Here is a 15961-nt window from a genome sequence, read left to right on the forward strand (position 1 = left end):
GGGCCACATGTGGCCCGTGGGCCTTGAGTTTGACAACTGTGCTCTAGGATGTCTCATGGCTGCTTCTCTGAGTAAAACTGTCTCTGGCCAGCCTCTCAGTTTAAGTTGACTACAATGTTTTGATAGTTTTGGAGTTGTTACGTTATTTTAATAATTGAATGATGAACTGAACAGCGCCTGGAGTAGTATTTTATAACCTAACAAACCACACGGGATCGTTAGAGAACAGTGAGGGAATTTATGGATATAATTTAGGAGCTAATGATTTCCTGTTAATGTGCAGCACGAATTCTAGCTTAAAACAAGTAAAGTTGAACCATGACATAATCCATATCACTTGGTTGAATGTCTGGGAACATTCTGTCCTCTAACCTTTGCAGAAAAACCTGCTTTTGAAGCTTGGAAAAATGTAAACTCGTCCAAAACTGAGCTACTCTAATTTCAAGAATGATACATAACTCAATCTTATTTTATAGTCCCAAAAGAACATTGTTTCTGAGTTAACTTGTGGTTCCTTAGGATTCCAAGAGGGGGCATAGTATGTAGTTGTCAGGCTTACCAGCATATCTATGGTACCAGTTCCGAGTTTGGCTTAAAAAGCAGCACCCTCTCAAGTTTTGGATGCAGTTTAAAATTATTGTTGGCTTGGGGGACTGTGACCCATTGCGTTAGTTATGCTCCATTGGTCCTACACTGAAATATTATGTCCTATGATGGACTTCCAAGTGGAAATAAAAATAAGTGAAAAGGCATGCAAAGTCCACATAAAAATAAAACTTTACTACTCCGTCAGAAACCTTTGAGAAATATTTGTCAAGTTCACTTTACAAACTTGAAAGAAAGCCTGGATCTTTGCAAAAGTTGTGGGTTAATATTTGTAGGTTCCTTCTGCCACATGTGCCTTTGGGGAAGGACCCAAGTTTCCCATTGATCAGTGTCATTAAAGTGTAAAGAGCTATTAGTTTGTCTACAAAAGTGCTACAAACTGTCATCTATTTTACCAACAACCCTCTGTTACATGAGAACACCTTAAACTAATGACTAATTAATTTGATGGCATATTATTATTTATGCACATGCAAAAAATAAAAAATAAAAATAAAAAACATTTTTGCATGCGTCACCTGATTCAGATGTTGCAGTAAGTGCCATCCCAGCAGAGAATGGTATAAAATTGCTATGCTATGGTATGAGTAAAATTATTCACAGTGTTAGAGCAATAACACATATTTTAAGCCAAAATGACATAATCAAATTACTTTGATTTAAAAAAGCAACATGGGTCACATTATGTATAACTAAAAAGTAACTTGCAGGGAGCAAAGCAGTATGAACACAGCAGAGAACAGGAAGTAGAAAGAAAAGAGAGGAATATACACTGCTCAAAAAAATAAAGGGAACACTCAAATAACACATCCTAGATCTGAATGAATGAAATATTCTCATTGAATACTTTGTTCTGTACAAAGTTGAATGTGCTGACAACAAAATCACACAAAAATCATCAATGGAAATCAAATTTATTAACCAATGGAGGCCTGGATTTGGAGCCACACACAAAATAAAAGTGAAATGTTCCCTTTATTTTTTTGAGCAGTATAGATTACATAGGGATGGTGTTCACTGAACAGGTAAGGTTGATTACCTGAACAGCTGTGGAAGAGCACGAATTGCGCTGGGAAATGACAGAACACCTGTGAACAAAAGAAGAAGGTAAAAAACATGTAAACCAAACATGACTAAACTGATGAGACATATAAAAACAGGAAAAAGTGTTACAGGTAAAACAGCAAGTAAGTAGAGAATAGTAAACAAAATAAATCAGATGACCAAATTAAAATAGGAACAGGATGAGTTACAAAATTAACAGAAATATCTGCTAAACTTAACAGTAGTTTTTGAGCGCTCAATGAACAGAATATTTAGCGTTTTTGAAGTTCATGCTTTTTATCAAGTGACCCAAATTTAACAAATTATTGTTAGCTCTATTAGTAGTGAGGCTATCTGGTTTGCTAGCCTGCACCTAGCTAAAATTGCATGCCACATGTAGCTTGCTAACTGAAGTTTTAAAGCAATGTCACCTAAATAGAAGTGATGAGTGGTGCTCTGTCAGTTGTCACATCATATCTTTTTGGTTACTTGATAAGCACAGACATTTATAAACAGCCAAATTTGCCCCAGTAAGCAAACAATGCAGTGTTAAACTGAGCTCCAGAGAAAACTTTGGTAACTGACATTTTCTGTGGGATCTTAAAAATAATTTTAATCTGTGTATAACCAATCTGATGAACAATTTCTAAATCCAGATCTTTTCTAAATCTTTTTTGTGTCTTGATACCAAATAGTTGATGCGTAATGAGAACAGCAAGAAAATACTTTCAAGATGTGTTGCTTAATTAAATGTATCACACACAAATTCAAAGTTTAAATACTTTTAAGAAGTAAAAGAGATAAAAAAAAATAATCAGCAGACTTCATGGAGAAGACAGACTCAAGATAATGGCTGCCAGGAAAACATGGACAGAAAATGGAAATCCAAGAGGCTTTGCAAAAGAAAAAACAAAAAACAACTGAGGAGGCTTTTATTCACTGAGGCTCAGAGACAAAACATAAATCAAGATTGATGGTAACTTTCAGACCAGAACGTACTAAGCAGACAGCTTTCAACTTCTCTAATAACTTTCAGTGGCTCTGTTTGTAAAAGTTGTTGACTTGGTTCATAATCATGGAAAGGTGGTTTACTTAACTTTAATAAAACCACAGAGACAAAGTCAAACAATCATGCACATCTTCTGCCCTACATTTCCACAGCTATCCATCAATGTCTTGTGGATTTCTCTGCAAACCTGTCTTTGCTGCCATGTGCCACAACATTTAGCATGTCAAATGGCTGAGTTGAAGCTGTTTTGAAGCTGTGCAGAGAAGAAGGATTTTGTATGTCTCCCAGGCCTCTTCATGCTGTAAAGTCTTATAGTCCTCCTGGCAGCCTTTTTCCTCATCCCTCCTTCCGTTCCCTCCCCACGTCAGACAGCTGAGGATGGGTGTAGCCTCAATGTGAAGTGGGCGAATGCTGAGCGCCTGCGTGGCTGGCAAAGCATTGTGCCAGCAGTACACAGAGGCTGGCAGCCTTGAGCTGTCCACCCACTCCTGATCCTGTTCTTCTGTGACTCGACTGCCGACTAAGCTCCCCTTTTTGCTTCTGTTCAGACGCGCTCTCAGTTTCAGGTATAAGTTGGGTTTCCATGCATCTTTCCAGGCCTTTCTGAGCATCTTTTTTTTTTTTTTTTTTCAGTTATCATCTAAACTGGTACTCATGCAACCAGGCTGGTTAAGGGATTTTCATCTTTGCCTGGCAATATTTCAAAAGCTTTAAATTAAGATCCAATATGCTTTTGCACAGTATTGTCAAGAAGCACACTAAAATAAGATGCATAGAAAACATTGAGTTTAGCTTTAACTTTATAATGTTACTAAATAAATAAAAGTCAAAGAAATCTTGCTTTGGTCATGCGACAGCTTAAGGTTTGCTTTACGTGTTTTATTCCAATGAAAGCAAAACTTCACCACCAGCTGCTCTATTTGAGTCAGACTGAGGAAGGGAATAATTAATTAGGAGGTAAAAGCTTCCTGAGCTATACACGATGCTGATGTAATGATCAGTGACACACGAGGCAGCGCGCCATCCCTGTGTAGAAACATGTCTGGCTCCGCAGGCAGTTTGTTTGGGAAAATTTCAAGTGCTTGTTAATGTGCAAAGTGTTGCTCAGCCCTCAGATGTGTTGACTGAAACAGGCAAAGCACTGCAAAAAGCAGAGCGGCGTGCTCGAAAGCAACAAGTTCTTCATTAGTGTTTCTCAGAAGCTTAGTTCATGTAAGGCAACGGATACCAATCCTGCTTTCTTTTTTTTTTTTTTTTTTATTATTTTATTTTTTTACCATGGCAGATACTCGTAGCTCAGTGATTTTTGTGTCCAGCTGTGTCTCTTTCCTGGACAGTCATTGATGTAGCTCTTGTTGCCATTAACTTTCTGTAATTCCTGATCTTCTTTCCTATAAAATGTGCTGAGTGTTCATTGCTTCTATAATAGTGTTTTTATATGGTGTGTGTGCATGTGTGTGTTTGCGGGGGGAAGGGCTGAGAGGGAGGGCTGTGTGATGAACTACTATTGTCAACAACTGTGTGTACTCTATATTTATTCTTCTGCAAAGTATCCTTGGCTTAGTGCTTCTTAGTTTAACTGTGTCTCTTTCACCGACAGTCATTCATAAACGTATTGCTGGCTTTACTTTGTTTTTCTTCAGAGGGCAAAGCTGTCTCAGTGCTTAAGTTGTTTTTCTCCTCACTGGAGTCCTTGATAGCGATATTTCTGTTGTTTTTTTGTTTTTGTTTTTTTTCCATTGTCATGACTCTTTCAAATATAGTAACTTAATTTGCAAAAATAATAAAACTTCAGACTTAACTTAGATTTGTCCTCCAAACAGTTGAGACTTTTCTTGAACTCTTTGTGTTTCCATGTTAATTTCATTAACGAGTGAAGATTAAAAGGAAGCCATGTGAATGTGTTTGATTATTTGCCAACAGAATTGGTGGATTGTACCAACGATTCACAATGAATCTACAGCTTTGTGATAATGACCAAATGAATCTTTTTTCCAAAGAAATGCTGTATTAAATCACATATATAATTTCAGGTCAAAATAAATGTAACTTATTTATGACCTCTTCTGAAAATTAAACTAACTGTAACTTCACAGCAACACTTCTGACTGCAAAATAAAAGCTGTGGTTGTGTTTTTCTCCTGGATGGAGCCGATGCTGCCATTAAGATTCTATATTCTCCTCGAGTTTCTTTCTCACAGAAAGTCACCCTGCCTCAGTGTTTGGATGTTTAGCTGTGTCTCTTTTGTTGACTGTGCTTTTTGGTCTCATTCACATTGTGAGCTCTCCGTTTTTCATTTCTATATAAATCACTCCTGGCTTAGTGGTTCTGTGAGGACCTGTCTCCTTCCTGTTCTCTCCACTCCAGCGGGTCATGGCAGGTTGCCACTAATATTGAATATGGTTCAGTCATAAGGTTCATCCGATGAAAAGGGAGCGGTTCCTTTCTGTAGTTGCTACTTGCTTGATCATGCTCAGGGATTCTTGCAAAGTGATGAAGCCGGATGGGCTTCTGTAAATAAATACACTTTTACATTGTGGCGTTAAAATATCCACTGAGACTGCATCTTAATTTGGAGTGAATTGGATCTGAATAGAACCGTATGTGTGGAATATATCGGACTGAATGGAATTCAGTATATTTTGATATCAATTTGATCTGTTTGTCTTATAAAATGCTTTGTGGTGAATAGAAGCTTTTGAATTGACACTTAACTTAAGGCATGACTTTTGACCGCTACTGTTTGTTAGAATAAAAACAAAGTGATGTATTCAAAAGACTGAATTATTTCTCTTGTTGTAAAAAATAAACTTTTCTTTGGGTTAAAGCAGCTCATGTGCAAAACAAACTGGGAGGAGAAGAAAATAGTGTCATGTTTCTGTCCCCATTTCACCTTTACCCAGACTAATAAAATCGCATTACTAATGTAATGTGTCTGCAAGCTGGGTGGGTTTGAAATGGAGGGGAAAAAAAGTTTCTGTGTGAATCACCTGTCTCACTGCCTCCTTCCTGCCTGCTCCCTCATCAGCTGCTGTCTTTGTCTCTCCCTCCCTCACTGTATTTTTCCCAGACTGAGGCGTCCATGGACCCTCTGGCTCCGCTGCCTTCATTACAGACTTGGAGCGCTCTGACAACTTTCTGAACTCTTTGCTTTGGAGGGGAGGGGAAGCGAAAGACGAGCACTTGATGGGACGCAGCACCGGCAGCACCAGGAGGCTCATCTGGAGACTAGATCTTGACTTTCAAACGGAGATAATCCCCCTCCTCGGGCCATGACAGGGCAACTCCTCAGCCTTCTGACCCCTCTGGCTCTGCTGCTCTTCGTAGGGTTTGCAGACCTCACCCTTGCCTCTGTTGAAGAGGATGAGGATAACTACATGCAGGAGATGCTCACAAGGGAACGGTACAATCAGGTTAGAATGCCGGAGAAGTCCATTTCCTCGACAGCCAACGCACAAGGAGAGGCGAAACAGAAGCCAGCACGGAAAATGCCTAAGGGAGAGATGGGAAATGTCAAGAAGACAGATAAAATCACTGATCCCACAAAACCAGGTAAAAACAGACAGCTTCAAATAGTGCTGCATGGAAAACTTAGGTTCTGGTAAAACTTTCTCAGCAAACTTCTATGAGACAGTGTTGCCACTAGATGACAGTGGATTACCATTTCATATTGTCAATGGCCAGTGTTAAAGGCACTAGGCATACTAGTGTAACTATGTTGCATAAGTTACTTATGCTTCCAACCAAACTTTGGTAAGAAAATATTAATGCAATGTTTTCTATTGGTAGTTTAAAAGCAAAAATAACAAAATAAACAAATGAGTACTTCGATATATTTATGTGAAATTAACTACAGGTGATAAAGTCAGAGTGACATGTGAATTTACATTATCTTAAGAAATCAATAACCTCCTTTATAATCCCCTCAATGTGTTAGGAGGATGTGTTATAATGCTGCTCAGATGTGTGTAGGTTAGAGTAACGTTTCTGTTTCCAGCAGGGTCATAAATCCTATGCTAGACAGAAGGTGCTGAAGCAGAAGTAATATTCAGTAGAAATGTGCACCACAAATGTTAGCATATGAAAAAAACAAAACAAAACAAAAAAAACTGCAAGGTGATTGGAGGACAGTGAGGGGTGTGATGGTATCTGGTGTTTGCGAGCATATAGTGCTTGAATGAAGTCATGCTGACCTCATGTAGCAGGCATGTGACTTTACATGTTTCAGCAGGGAAACTGTCTGCAGGTGGGACTGTGGGTGGAGGATGAAAGCAAAACTTGCTGCTCCCCTCCTTTTTGATAAAAACAATATTTCCTTTGGTGTTATTACAACAAATAACTATAGTGTTGATAGGCTCCCATAATAACTGTCAGCAACATAAAATAACTTCTATACGTGTAACCCAGAGCTTGTCAATAGTCCACATGTTGGATTTCTTAGTGACTCGTCACTTTAGATTCATAACCAAGTTGGACAGGGAAAAAAAAAATCTTAAAAAAGCCTGAGAACATATGGTGCTTGAAAGAAGTTGAAGGACATGTGACGACACTGTGCACATGCCAGAAGTGAAAAAAGTAGGTGCATATAATAAAAACAAAAACAACAATCTAAAGGCACTCTGTAGGAAAAAAATAGTACAACTTCATGTAGGTACAATAAATTATAAAATTGTAGTTAAACATAATTTTAGCTTCTAATGTCTAGCTAAAGCTAAAAAACATCTAAATGGGAGGAAATAACCAATATTGTATGTCAAATGTAATAAAGCTATCACTTTTCTATAATGTGAAGGTAATTGTATCTGCAGTCTCTTAATGAAGCTTTGCTTTAGGGTGTTTAAAAACCACAAGCATAGGTTATCAAGTTCAGTTTTGTTACTTGAGCACAGACAGCATTCTTTTCAAAATTCTTTTTTGACCCAAAATGGCATCGATCCATATCGCTCCACTCAAATGTAATGAAATGCAGGAAGATAAACTGCCTGATGTACCTTTCATCAATTAAAGATGAAGTGTTTTCATTACCTCTAAATTAAAAACTCGGGATCAGATTAGATTAATATATTTTTAATGTTCAAACTGTTTTGTAAATATATTTTCTCACATGCTGTTTTTATTTTAATTATGTAAAGCACTTTGAAATGCCTTGCTGCTGAAATGTGCTATACAAATAAAATTTGATTTGATTTGATAATTCTGGTCTTAACTACTAGATCCACTTGAACAATGCAATGTCTACTATCTCAAACTGGTGAATGTTTATTTAATCAGAAAATGAGCTCGTAAATTGAATGTAATCTAGGACTCAATTTACTACTCCTGTGTCATTGCTAGGAACTGACGTGCTTAAAGTAATGGCAGAACTTAGAAAGTAACTTTGTAAATTATGTCATTAGTTTCTGACGATTTTGGTTCAACTAGAACATTTTCTGAGTTTAAAAATGTGAGTATATAAGCTACAGTCACTCAGTCCTGCAGTGCTGTGTCATTGTTTTTGTTTATGGTTCCAACTGAGGAACACAATACAAAGGCTTTCCATATCCAGATTTTTATGGGTACAACATTTTAAAAAATCATGCATAGTTGTATTTTTACACTAGAGTTATGCTTAATTTTATTTTTGGACCATCACACAAAATTTTGATCAAGTGGAATGCAGTTAGTGGTTTTAATGTGGCAAAATCTATAAAAAGTGCAACCATGTTGGCATACGTTATGGATATTTCTGTGGACAAACGTAAATTTTCTGTTAATCTAAATGCATAAGGTTTATATTGATGTACCCATGACATTTTGCATTCTTTTATCACAAAGGGCTCTGGCGGCGCTGACGTCACATCCACAAGAAAAGACAAAGTCATATTTCAGACGCAAAATAAAGCAATACTATGAACACTGTTATCTTCCAAATATAATGGGCTTTTGAGTTTTCATGGATTTTCAAGCGATCCTGAATTAAGAAGACGGTGGCTTGTAAATATTTGTCACTACCAGTACCAGTTATACACCGCACAGCAAAGTTTGCAGCCTTCACTTGACTCCGGATCAGCTTCTTCAGCCTAAAACTACCGGGGGGAGACAGATGGTCAATAAAGGAGTCGTCCCTGTGTTATTTCCATGGAATCACTTCTGTATTCAGCCTGAAAGAGCCAGTGTATGGGAACGAGTGAGCAGACCAGAGCCAGACAGCCGAGCAACTGATCCCCATGTACACACTACTACTGTAAACACCATCCAATTTGAGTTCTTAACAAGAAGGATGCAAAAGTAATAAAACGAAATAACAGACCTTAAGAAACACGGCCACATTTTTCTAAAAGCAACAACTTTGAAGCTGAACAGTCAGCTGAACTAGAACTCTGACACCAGTGCTGCCCTACTTTTGAGCTATGGGGCTTGTTGTGCTTCCTCATGCTTCGGAAGCAAAAAGCCCGAACCATAATCTCCCCCGTTACTTGGTCTCTGTTTGGCATTAACGACAATAAACACACAGAATATACTTGAAAATAAATTGGAAATAAGGTAAAGACATTGTCCATCGGAATTAATTAAAATGTTTAGATACTTAAGTGGCACATTTTTAAAAGAAAAATGTCCGAGAATATTGGCTACTAGCATAAGCTAAAGTTAATGTTAGCCACAAAGTTAAAATAAAGTAAAACTCACCTGTGAATGTATAATGAGGCGTACATCTTAAAACCTTTCTCCAGCTTTCTTGTTGGGGCTTCGGTTCGATCATTAATTGTTACCTTGGGCAAGCCCTGCAAGCACCTAGTGTAAAATGCCATTTTCAATAGACCGGAAGCGACCGAGCCGCTTATCCCCGAACACCGAAGCTGACATGTAAAGAGCCCATATGCTTCCATGACTTGTTCATCACATGTCACATGCAACCACTTTTTAAATGCTACAGTACATTTAAAGGTAGAAATGGTTACTTGTTCATTTCTGCAAAATAGTTGAAGTTCAGTCATATTGGATGGAGAATGTCTTTGACCATGACACATGCATATACTTTGATTTGAACTATTGCGATGTAGCTCTTGTTGCAGGTTTAGGATAATTGTCCTGCTTAAAAACACCTTTTCCTACAGGATTTCCGTGTTATTTGACTTGTGAAGGTTGTTGGTTTTAGATTTTAATAGAAGATTCATATAAGTTTCGATATATAATAAAAGATGGAAAGAGTTAGTAAGTTGACTATTTTCCATTTTTTTTGTCATTTTCTCAGTGAAAACGCCCAACAGAAAGACAGTGAAGAACAAGAAGAGCACCCTGAAAGAATCAAACATCATCTCAGAAGGAGACGCAGAGTTCAACTCGATGACAGAGGGTGAGTGAAAAACCAGAGCTACTTGCTTGTTGAGGGAATTTATTGAGCTCATAAAATCAATCTTTCCCCCAAAGAGTCAGAGACCTATTTCCATCTCCACAGGATCTGTTAGGATGGAATAGCAGGACTTCTCTCAGAGATTACAAATATTTTGGAAAGGTGTAATGTTCTGGGAATAACTATTTTTACTTTGAGGAAGGGTCTGGTTATATAAATGATGCTCTACAGCATGGATTTCAACCACAGAGGCACTAATGTCCTCTTTGGCTGGAAGGTGTTGTGTTTGGTTGCAATAAATTTACAATAAATGGGTTGCAATAAATTTGCTATACTGAGACCAGATATCTCAGTAGCTTTTCTTGAATGCTAATTGAACTCTCTTTACTAAAAGTGCAAAGGTGCTCTGAAAAATACTTATAGCTTCTCTAGTGTGAGGATTAATGGGATTAAGGACTATGTAATGGGATTAATTCGTATCCTTTTATGAGGTTAATCTTAAGTTATAAATGCACCTTCCACTTTGTAACTACATTGAATATAGTTATAAAGTGACTATATTAAATATCATTTTGCAAGTTAGATCTAATTACATTTAACTAGTTATAGTTGAATGCAATATGTAACTACATTTAATAGTTAATTAACTATTAACAATTTATACTTAATTGTAACGATTAAAAGTTAATTGTAACATTTAATAGTTACAAATTGTAGTTAATATGTAGTAAATATGAGGCAATTCTTTAAAATAATGTTCACAGATAATATTCTTATAGTCTGAATTAGATCTGTGTTGCAAAGAATTCTCAGAAATGACACACCGCACTTTTCAGATTTTTATTTGTATAACATTTCAAAACTGTGGATATGTTTTCTTCCATTTGAGTTGTGGCAGAATAAAATGTGAAAACGTTTAAGGGGTGTGAATAGTCTTGCTTTCAGGATAGGAACATTGGTTCTATGACTAGCTTTCCAATTAGTTTCATAAAATACATTTTGTGTATATGAAACTATATGAAAATATAGAACATTTTGTATGTAAGGCTTTTTTGTTCGTGTCTTCTACTGTTCTCAGAAATCCACAACATTCAAATCTGTCAAGAACTCTGTTTAGAGGTAGCTTAAAGCTTCCACTTGATAAACAACATACAATACATAATCAATACATGCAAAGCATAAAAAAGCTTCCAAATGTTAAGAAAATAACTAGATGTCAATGCCCTGCATAACCTCTGAGTGGACTGACATCCCAAGAGCGTTATAGGAAGAGATAAATGTCAGTTTTTCTAAAATATGATTCATATTACACGTTATTGTTGAAGCCAGATGCTTTATTCCTGTGTGGGTCTCCCTGAATTGTGCACAGATGTTGATAATGATTTGCGGCTTTGCAGCATGGCAGAAACACATCTGCTTTGTGTGAGTGTCTCTGTGGAGCTAGCCTTGTTGCTTTGGCCTTCTTTCAGGGACGAGGGTTTGTCAAATACGTTGATTGGCAACTCTAGTGTTCGGACAAACATTCAAAAATTAAGTTGTATGAGCTTCCCTGCTTATTCTTTTGGTTTATTAGTTAAACTTTTAACTCCAGTTTTAAATGAGGAACTAACCTTTCCCTAAATAATTGTTTGTTTTTTTTACATTACATGCTGTCTCTTGCTCATACAAATTTCCATTGTGCAAGCTGTCCTTGCACAGCTGTTTCCTTTTTCTAACCTACATCATTCCAGTAGTTTATTCTAAACTTCCATGAGTAAAATCTGTAAAAAAGCAAGTCCAAATCCTCCTCATGTTTTACCACAGGGAGTTCATTTGTGAAGGGAGTCCTGGCCGTGTGACAGCGACATGTGCGGCATGTGCTGCATGTACAAACAGACCAGCGTTGAATCGGAAATTCTTCCTCTGATGTTCCATTTCTGTGCTCTGGCTTGATCCAACCCAAAAGAGCTGCCGACCCGCAGAGATTTCACACGTCAGCTTTGATTTGCCCATTTGGCCCTATTGGTTAACATCCACTGTAGTGTAAAGAGATGAGAGATTCCTACACAAAGAGCTGAATTTAGTCAGCACCATCTCAGTTTCTGCAGTCACTTAAATGCTGGAGTTTGCTCAAACAAACTGCAACTCCCTCCGGCATGAAAGGAAAACCTTCTCAGGCATGTGCATTTTTAATTTCTTCAGAAGAGATGTTTTGCAGAAGTTTTTCCATAATAAAGACTTGCCAGACAAATTTTTGGAAACAAACTATATCGGTGTCTGCTACTCATTCATGTTGAGCTTAGCTGGGATATCTTTAAAGATGACTGCATGACGAAGTGTGATTGCATAGAGTTTTATTGCATTGTTGTAATGCAGCAGAGTTACATTACAAAAATGCCCGTCCTCTGACGATATCTGGGCATGGCTTGTCCACTTCTTTTCTGAGGTCCAGATATCTCTCTCCTTGGGGGCACTATGCAATTTTGGTGGAGGTTACCCCATGGCTGAGGGAAGTTATAGAGCCTTGCAAAAGTATTCATACTCCATGGATTTATTTTAAGCATTGTTTAAGTGACAGACATAAAGGATTTTTGGTAGATATGTGATAAACCAACACAAAGTAAAGCAAAATTGTGAAGTGTGAGGATAATGATGCACAATTTCCAAACTTTTTAGAAATAAAAATCTGAGAAGTGTGGCTTGAATTTGTATCCAGCCCACCTTTAATTGCAGAAGTAATTGCAGTTTTTGGGAGCACGTCTCTACCAGTTTCGCACATCTGCACACCAAATGTTTTGCTCTTGCTTTCATGCATGGTAGATAAAACACAGACTAGATAAAGAGCAATTGTAAACAGCAGTTTTCCCCAGTGTTTGAAAGTCTTGGACCTTTACTGAGCTATTTTAACAAGAATATATTTTGATCTAAACCACTGTTTCTCAGTTTGAGTCCCCAGATACCACTTCCCTGCATGTTTTAGACATTTCCCTCCTGCCACACGCCTGACTTGAATAAGTGTTCTGCAGTTTTTGATAGCATGCGATCATTTGAATCTGGTGTTCTGGAATAGAGACACATGTACAATATGCAGTGGTCTCTGAGGACTCTGATTACCAATTAGCTTCATTGTCAATTGATTACACTGCACTTTATGGTTCACAGAGTCACGGGGACTAATCATGTGCTTGACACACTTTTCATATTTTCTTTTGGAGAAACATTTGTCATTGTGTATCATTTTTCTTTCACTTTGTAATTACGCACAACTTTGTGTTGGTCTGTCTCAAAATAGTTTTAAAATGCATCAAAGTTTTTTGCTTTTGCATGTTTTGACTCAACTCTGTTTTTCTTCTATGAGTGTTGCCTACATTACTGATTCTGTTTCAGCACAAACTAAAGCTCCAAAAGCAAGTTACACTAACTTGCTTTTGGCATAAAATGCTCATTTAGTCAGCTCAATAATTTAATTCAGGTTGTGGCTTGATGAACTTTAATAAATGCGCATTCCAAAATTATTAGGTTCTCAAATATTCATAGTGTAAAATCGATAATCATCATGAATAGTTGATATGTTTTGGAGTATGCAAGAGTTTAATCATCAAATTACCACCACAAGCTTCACTTTTCTTTCTGCAGACCCCCTTTTTTTGTGGTATAAGGTTGGATATTTTTGGCATCCAAAAAAGCGCTGCAATGAGTGAATAATACTCTTCTATTGGCCTGAAACCTTCACTAAATTAGCATTAGAGGGAAGCTGCCTGATGACAGAGTGCTGAGTGCAGCTGCTTGCTGCTTCCCCCCCTCATCTCCAGCTCACAGTGCAAAAGTGTAAAATAGTCATTACTGCTGAAATAAGCTTTCATGGTTCCTGGTGACGGGGGCTGTCATACACTCTATATGCAGATATGAAGTGTATAGAGTAATACATATTATTACACGTAGCATTAACATCACAGGCCAATTTGTCTTTTCTCTTTGCCTAGAATGCCCTCCCATGGGACTGGAGACTCTAAAGATTGATGACTTCCAGCTTCACGCTTCGTCCACGAAACGCTACGGTCTTGGTGCACACAGAGGTCGTCTTAACATTCAGGTAAAATGGGAATGTAAAGTGCTGCTATGTCTTGGCCAAGCTTAATGGATATGTTGGGGCTTGCATGACAACCTAGGATGTCTCGCGTTTCCATGATGTTTTTAACTTTCAGTGAACATGGCTGAGGAAAGGCTTCAGTTCAACATCATGTTTAATCATCCCGGAAAGACATATCTCATAAATGCCATCTCATTTCAGTTAAAAAAAACAAACAAACAAAAAAAAAAACTCTTAGAGGGGATAAATCATCACATTGCAACTGTTGAACTGTGTGAAGGCTTGTAGCTCACATTTGGTTTAGTAAGTTACCTGCCCAAAATTGAGAAACAACTTACAGGAACAAGGCATTGGAGAAGGCAGTCAAATGTTGCTTGAGTTACGACCCTCAAATCTGAGACGTCAAAATCAGACTTCAGTAAATGAAGTCTTTCGTTATTGGTCATATTCCAGCTCTGAACAGTAAAGTTCACAAAGACTCATCAGGGGTTTATCCAATCAGTAACGTGTAGTCAGGAGAACTGTTGTCCGTGCAGAAATACTGTCAAACTGGGACGTGGCAGAGAGATTTCAAAGGATTCTGTGATGATTCTAGTCTGTATGTAGATTTGCTTGATGAAGGTGCATGTGTGTCCTATTTTGTGGTCTGAATGGAAAATACGACTTGGGGGGGGGAGGGGAGGAATCTATTGAAATAAAAAAAATCTTGTTTTTTTATGGGAGCCAATCTTTGAGCATGAAGTTTATAAAGCCCTGCGATAAAAGCTAACAATAAATTATACTATTGCCCTTAAAATCATTTCCCAAGACCTACCAAGGAGATGCTCTTTAAATGGAGTCTTCTTGGTTCCCAAGTTGAACTGCTCCAAATCCAGCTCCACAAGTGATGAAATACACAAACACATGGTCTTAATTCAGAAAAACAATGGGCTTGTTGTCTGTTGGATGTGAACACTTGTGTGCTAAAGTGAACAGTTCAAAGGAGGACAGAGATTGTGCCAGAAGAAACACATATTGAGCAGATGCTGAAAGGATTAGTTTGGGTTTGGCCAGTTTCCAGTCTGTTTGGTTTATTTTCACTTATGTAGCTACAACAGTTTGTTTGGATTCCAGACACCAACAGGGCGGTAGTAAATATTTTCATATCAAGATATGACTAAGAAACACAAAGTCTGGAAACTGTTAAAAGGCCTCAACAGAATGGATGAATCCATCTTGATGTTGTGGTAATCCCAACATTCAGACTCTACGGCCAGAATATAAGAATGAAAACAAAACCAGAAAAACCCCAGGCTTTCATCCACCGTGCCAAGTGCTGCGTCCAAGTTTAATCTGTGCTTTGTATTTCTTTATCATCGCATCTAAAGATGGATCTTTATGTGTTACATAATAGCACATAGTGTAATATTTCTGGTAATTGTAATGACGAAAAATTGAGTTTCTCAGAAAAATTATTACATGATGCCACAAAAGAAAAAGAGTCCCTCAGTTACTTCCATCAATTTAGGCATTAATAGTGGTGATAGAGTCAAAAGTAACAGGAATTTACAATGAATGACACAGAAATGGCTTTAGAAAGTCAAAAGGAGCACCTGGTAGTTTCTAAACATGAACCCAGATAGTCTCTGTTGTGTCCTGAAGACGGTTGTCTACTGACTAGAGTTGAAGAGTTTTCATCCAGAAAAATGGGAAAAACTTCCAAAGTATAGAGTTTCATGTCACTTGGAACTATTACCCACTGTTTTGAAGGCTGCTATCATTGCCAAATGAGCATTAGTCCTAAATGAAAGCGTTGACTATCGTGAAATAAGAGATTTGATTTTACATTCAGAAAGTCTGGTTTTGCTTTGCAAGTGTTTGGAATTGATTTCAGATACGTGAGGAAAAAGTTGAATCCACTTA

The 15961-nt window shown here is 37.6% G+C and overlaps 1 protein-coding gene across 1 annotated transcript in view; it reads left to right on the forward strand.

The window, feature by feature from the left end:
- Positions 1 to 1622: 1622 nt before the first annotated feature.
- cpxm2 (carboxypeptidase X (M14 family), member 2) overlaps positions 1623 to 15961 on the forward strand; it is a 31629-nt gene continuing 17290 nt past the window's right edge. Inside the window, exons 1-4 of the mRNA XM_015039429.1 lie at positions 1623 to 1713; positions 5731 to 6212; positions 9892 to 9993; positions 13953 to 14062. Of these exons, the coding sequence (XP_014894915.1) occupies positions 5933 to 6212; positions 9892 to 9993; positions 13953 to 14062 (492 nt within the window). The 5' untranslated portion in view covers positions 1623 to 1713; positions 5731 to 5932. The remainder of the gene's footprint in view (positions 1714 to 5730; positions 6213 to 9891; positions 9994 to 13952; positions 14063 to 15961) is intronic.

Source organism: Poecilia latipinna, unplaced genomic scaffold, assembly GCF_001443285.1.
Source record: "Poecilia latipinna isolate Pla-1442-1.1 unplaced genomic scaffold, P_latipinna-1.0 Scaffold472, whole genome shotgun sequence".
In the NCBI taxonomy this organism is placed as follows: Eukaryota; Metazoa; Chordata; class Actinopteri; order Cyprinodontiformes; family Poeciliidae; genus Poecilia; species Poecilia latipinna.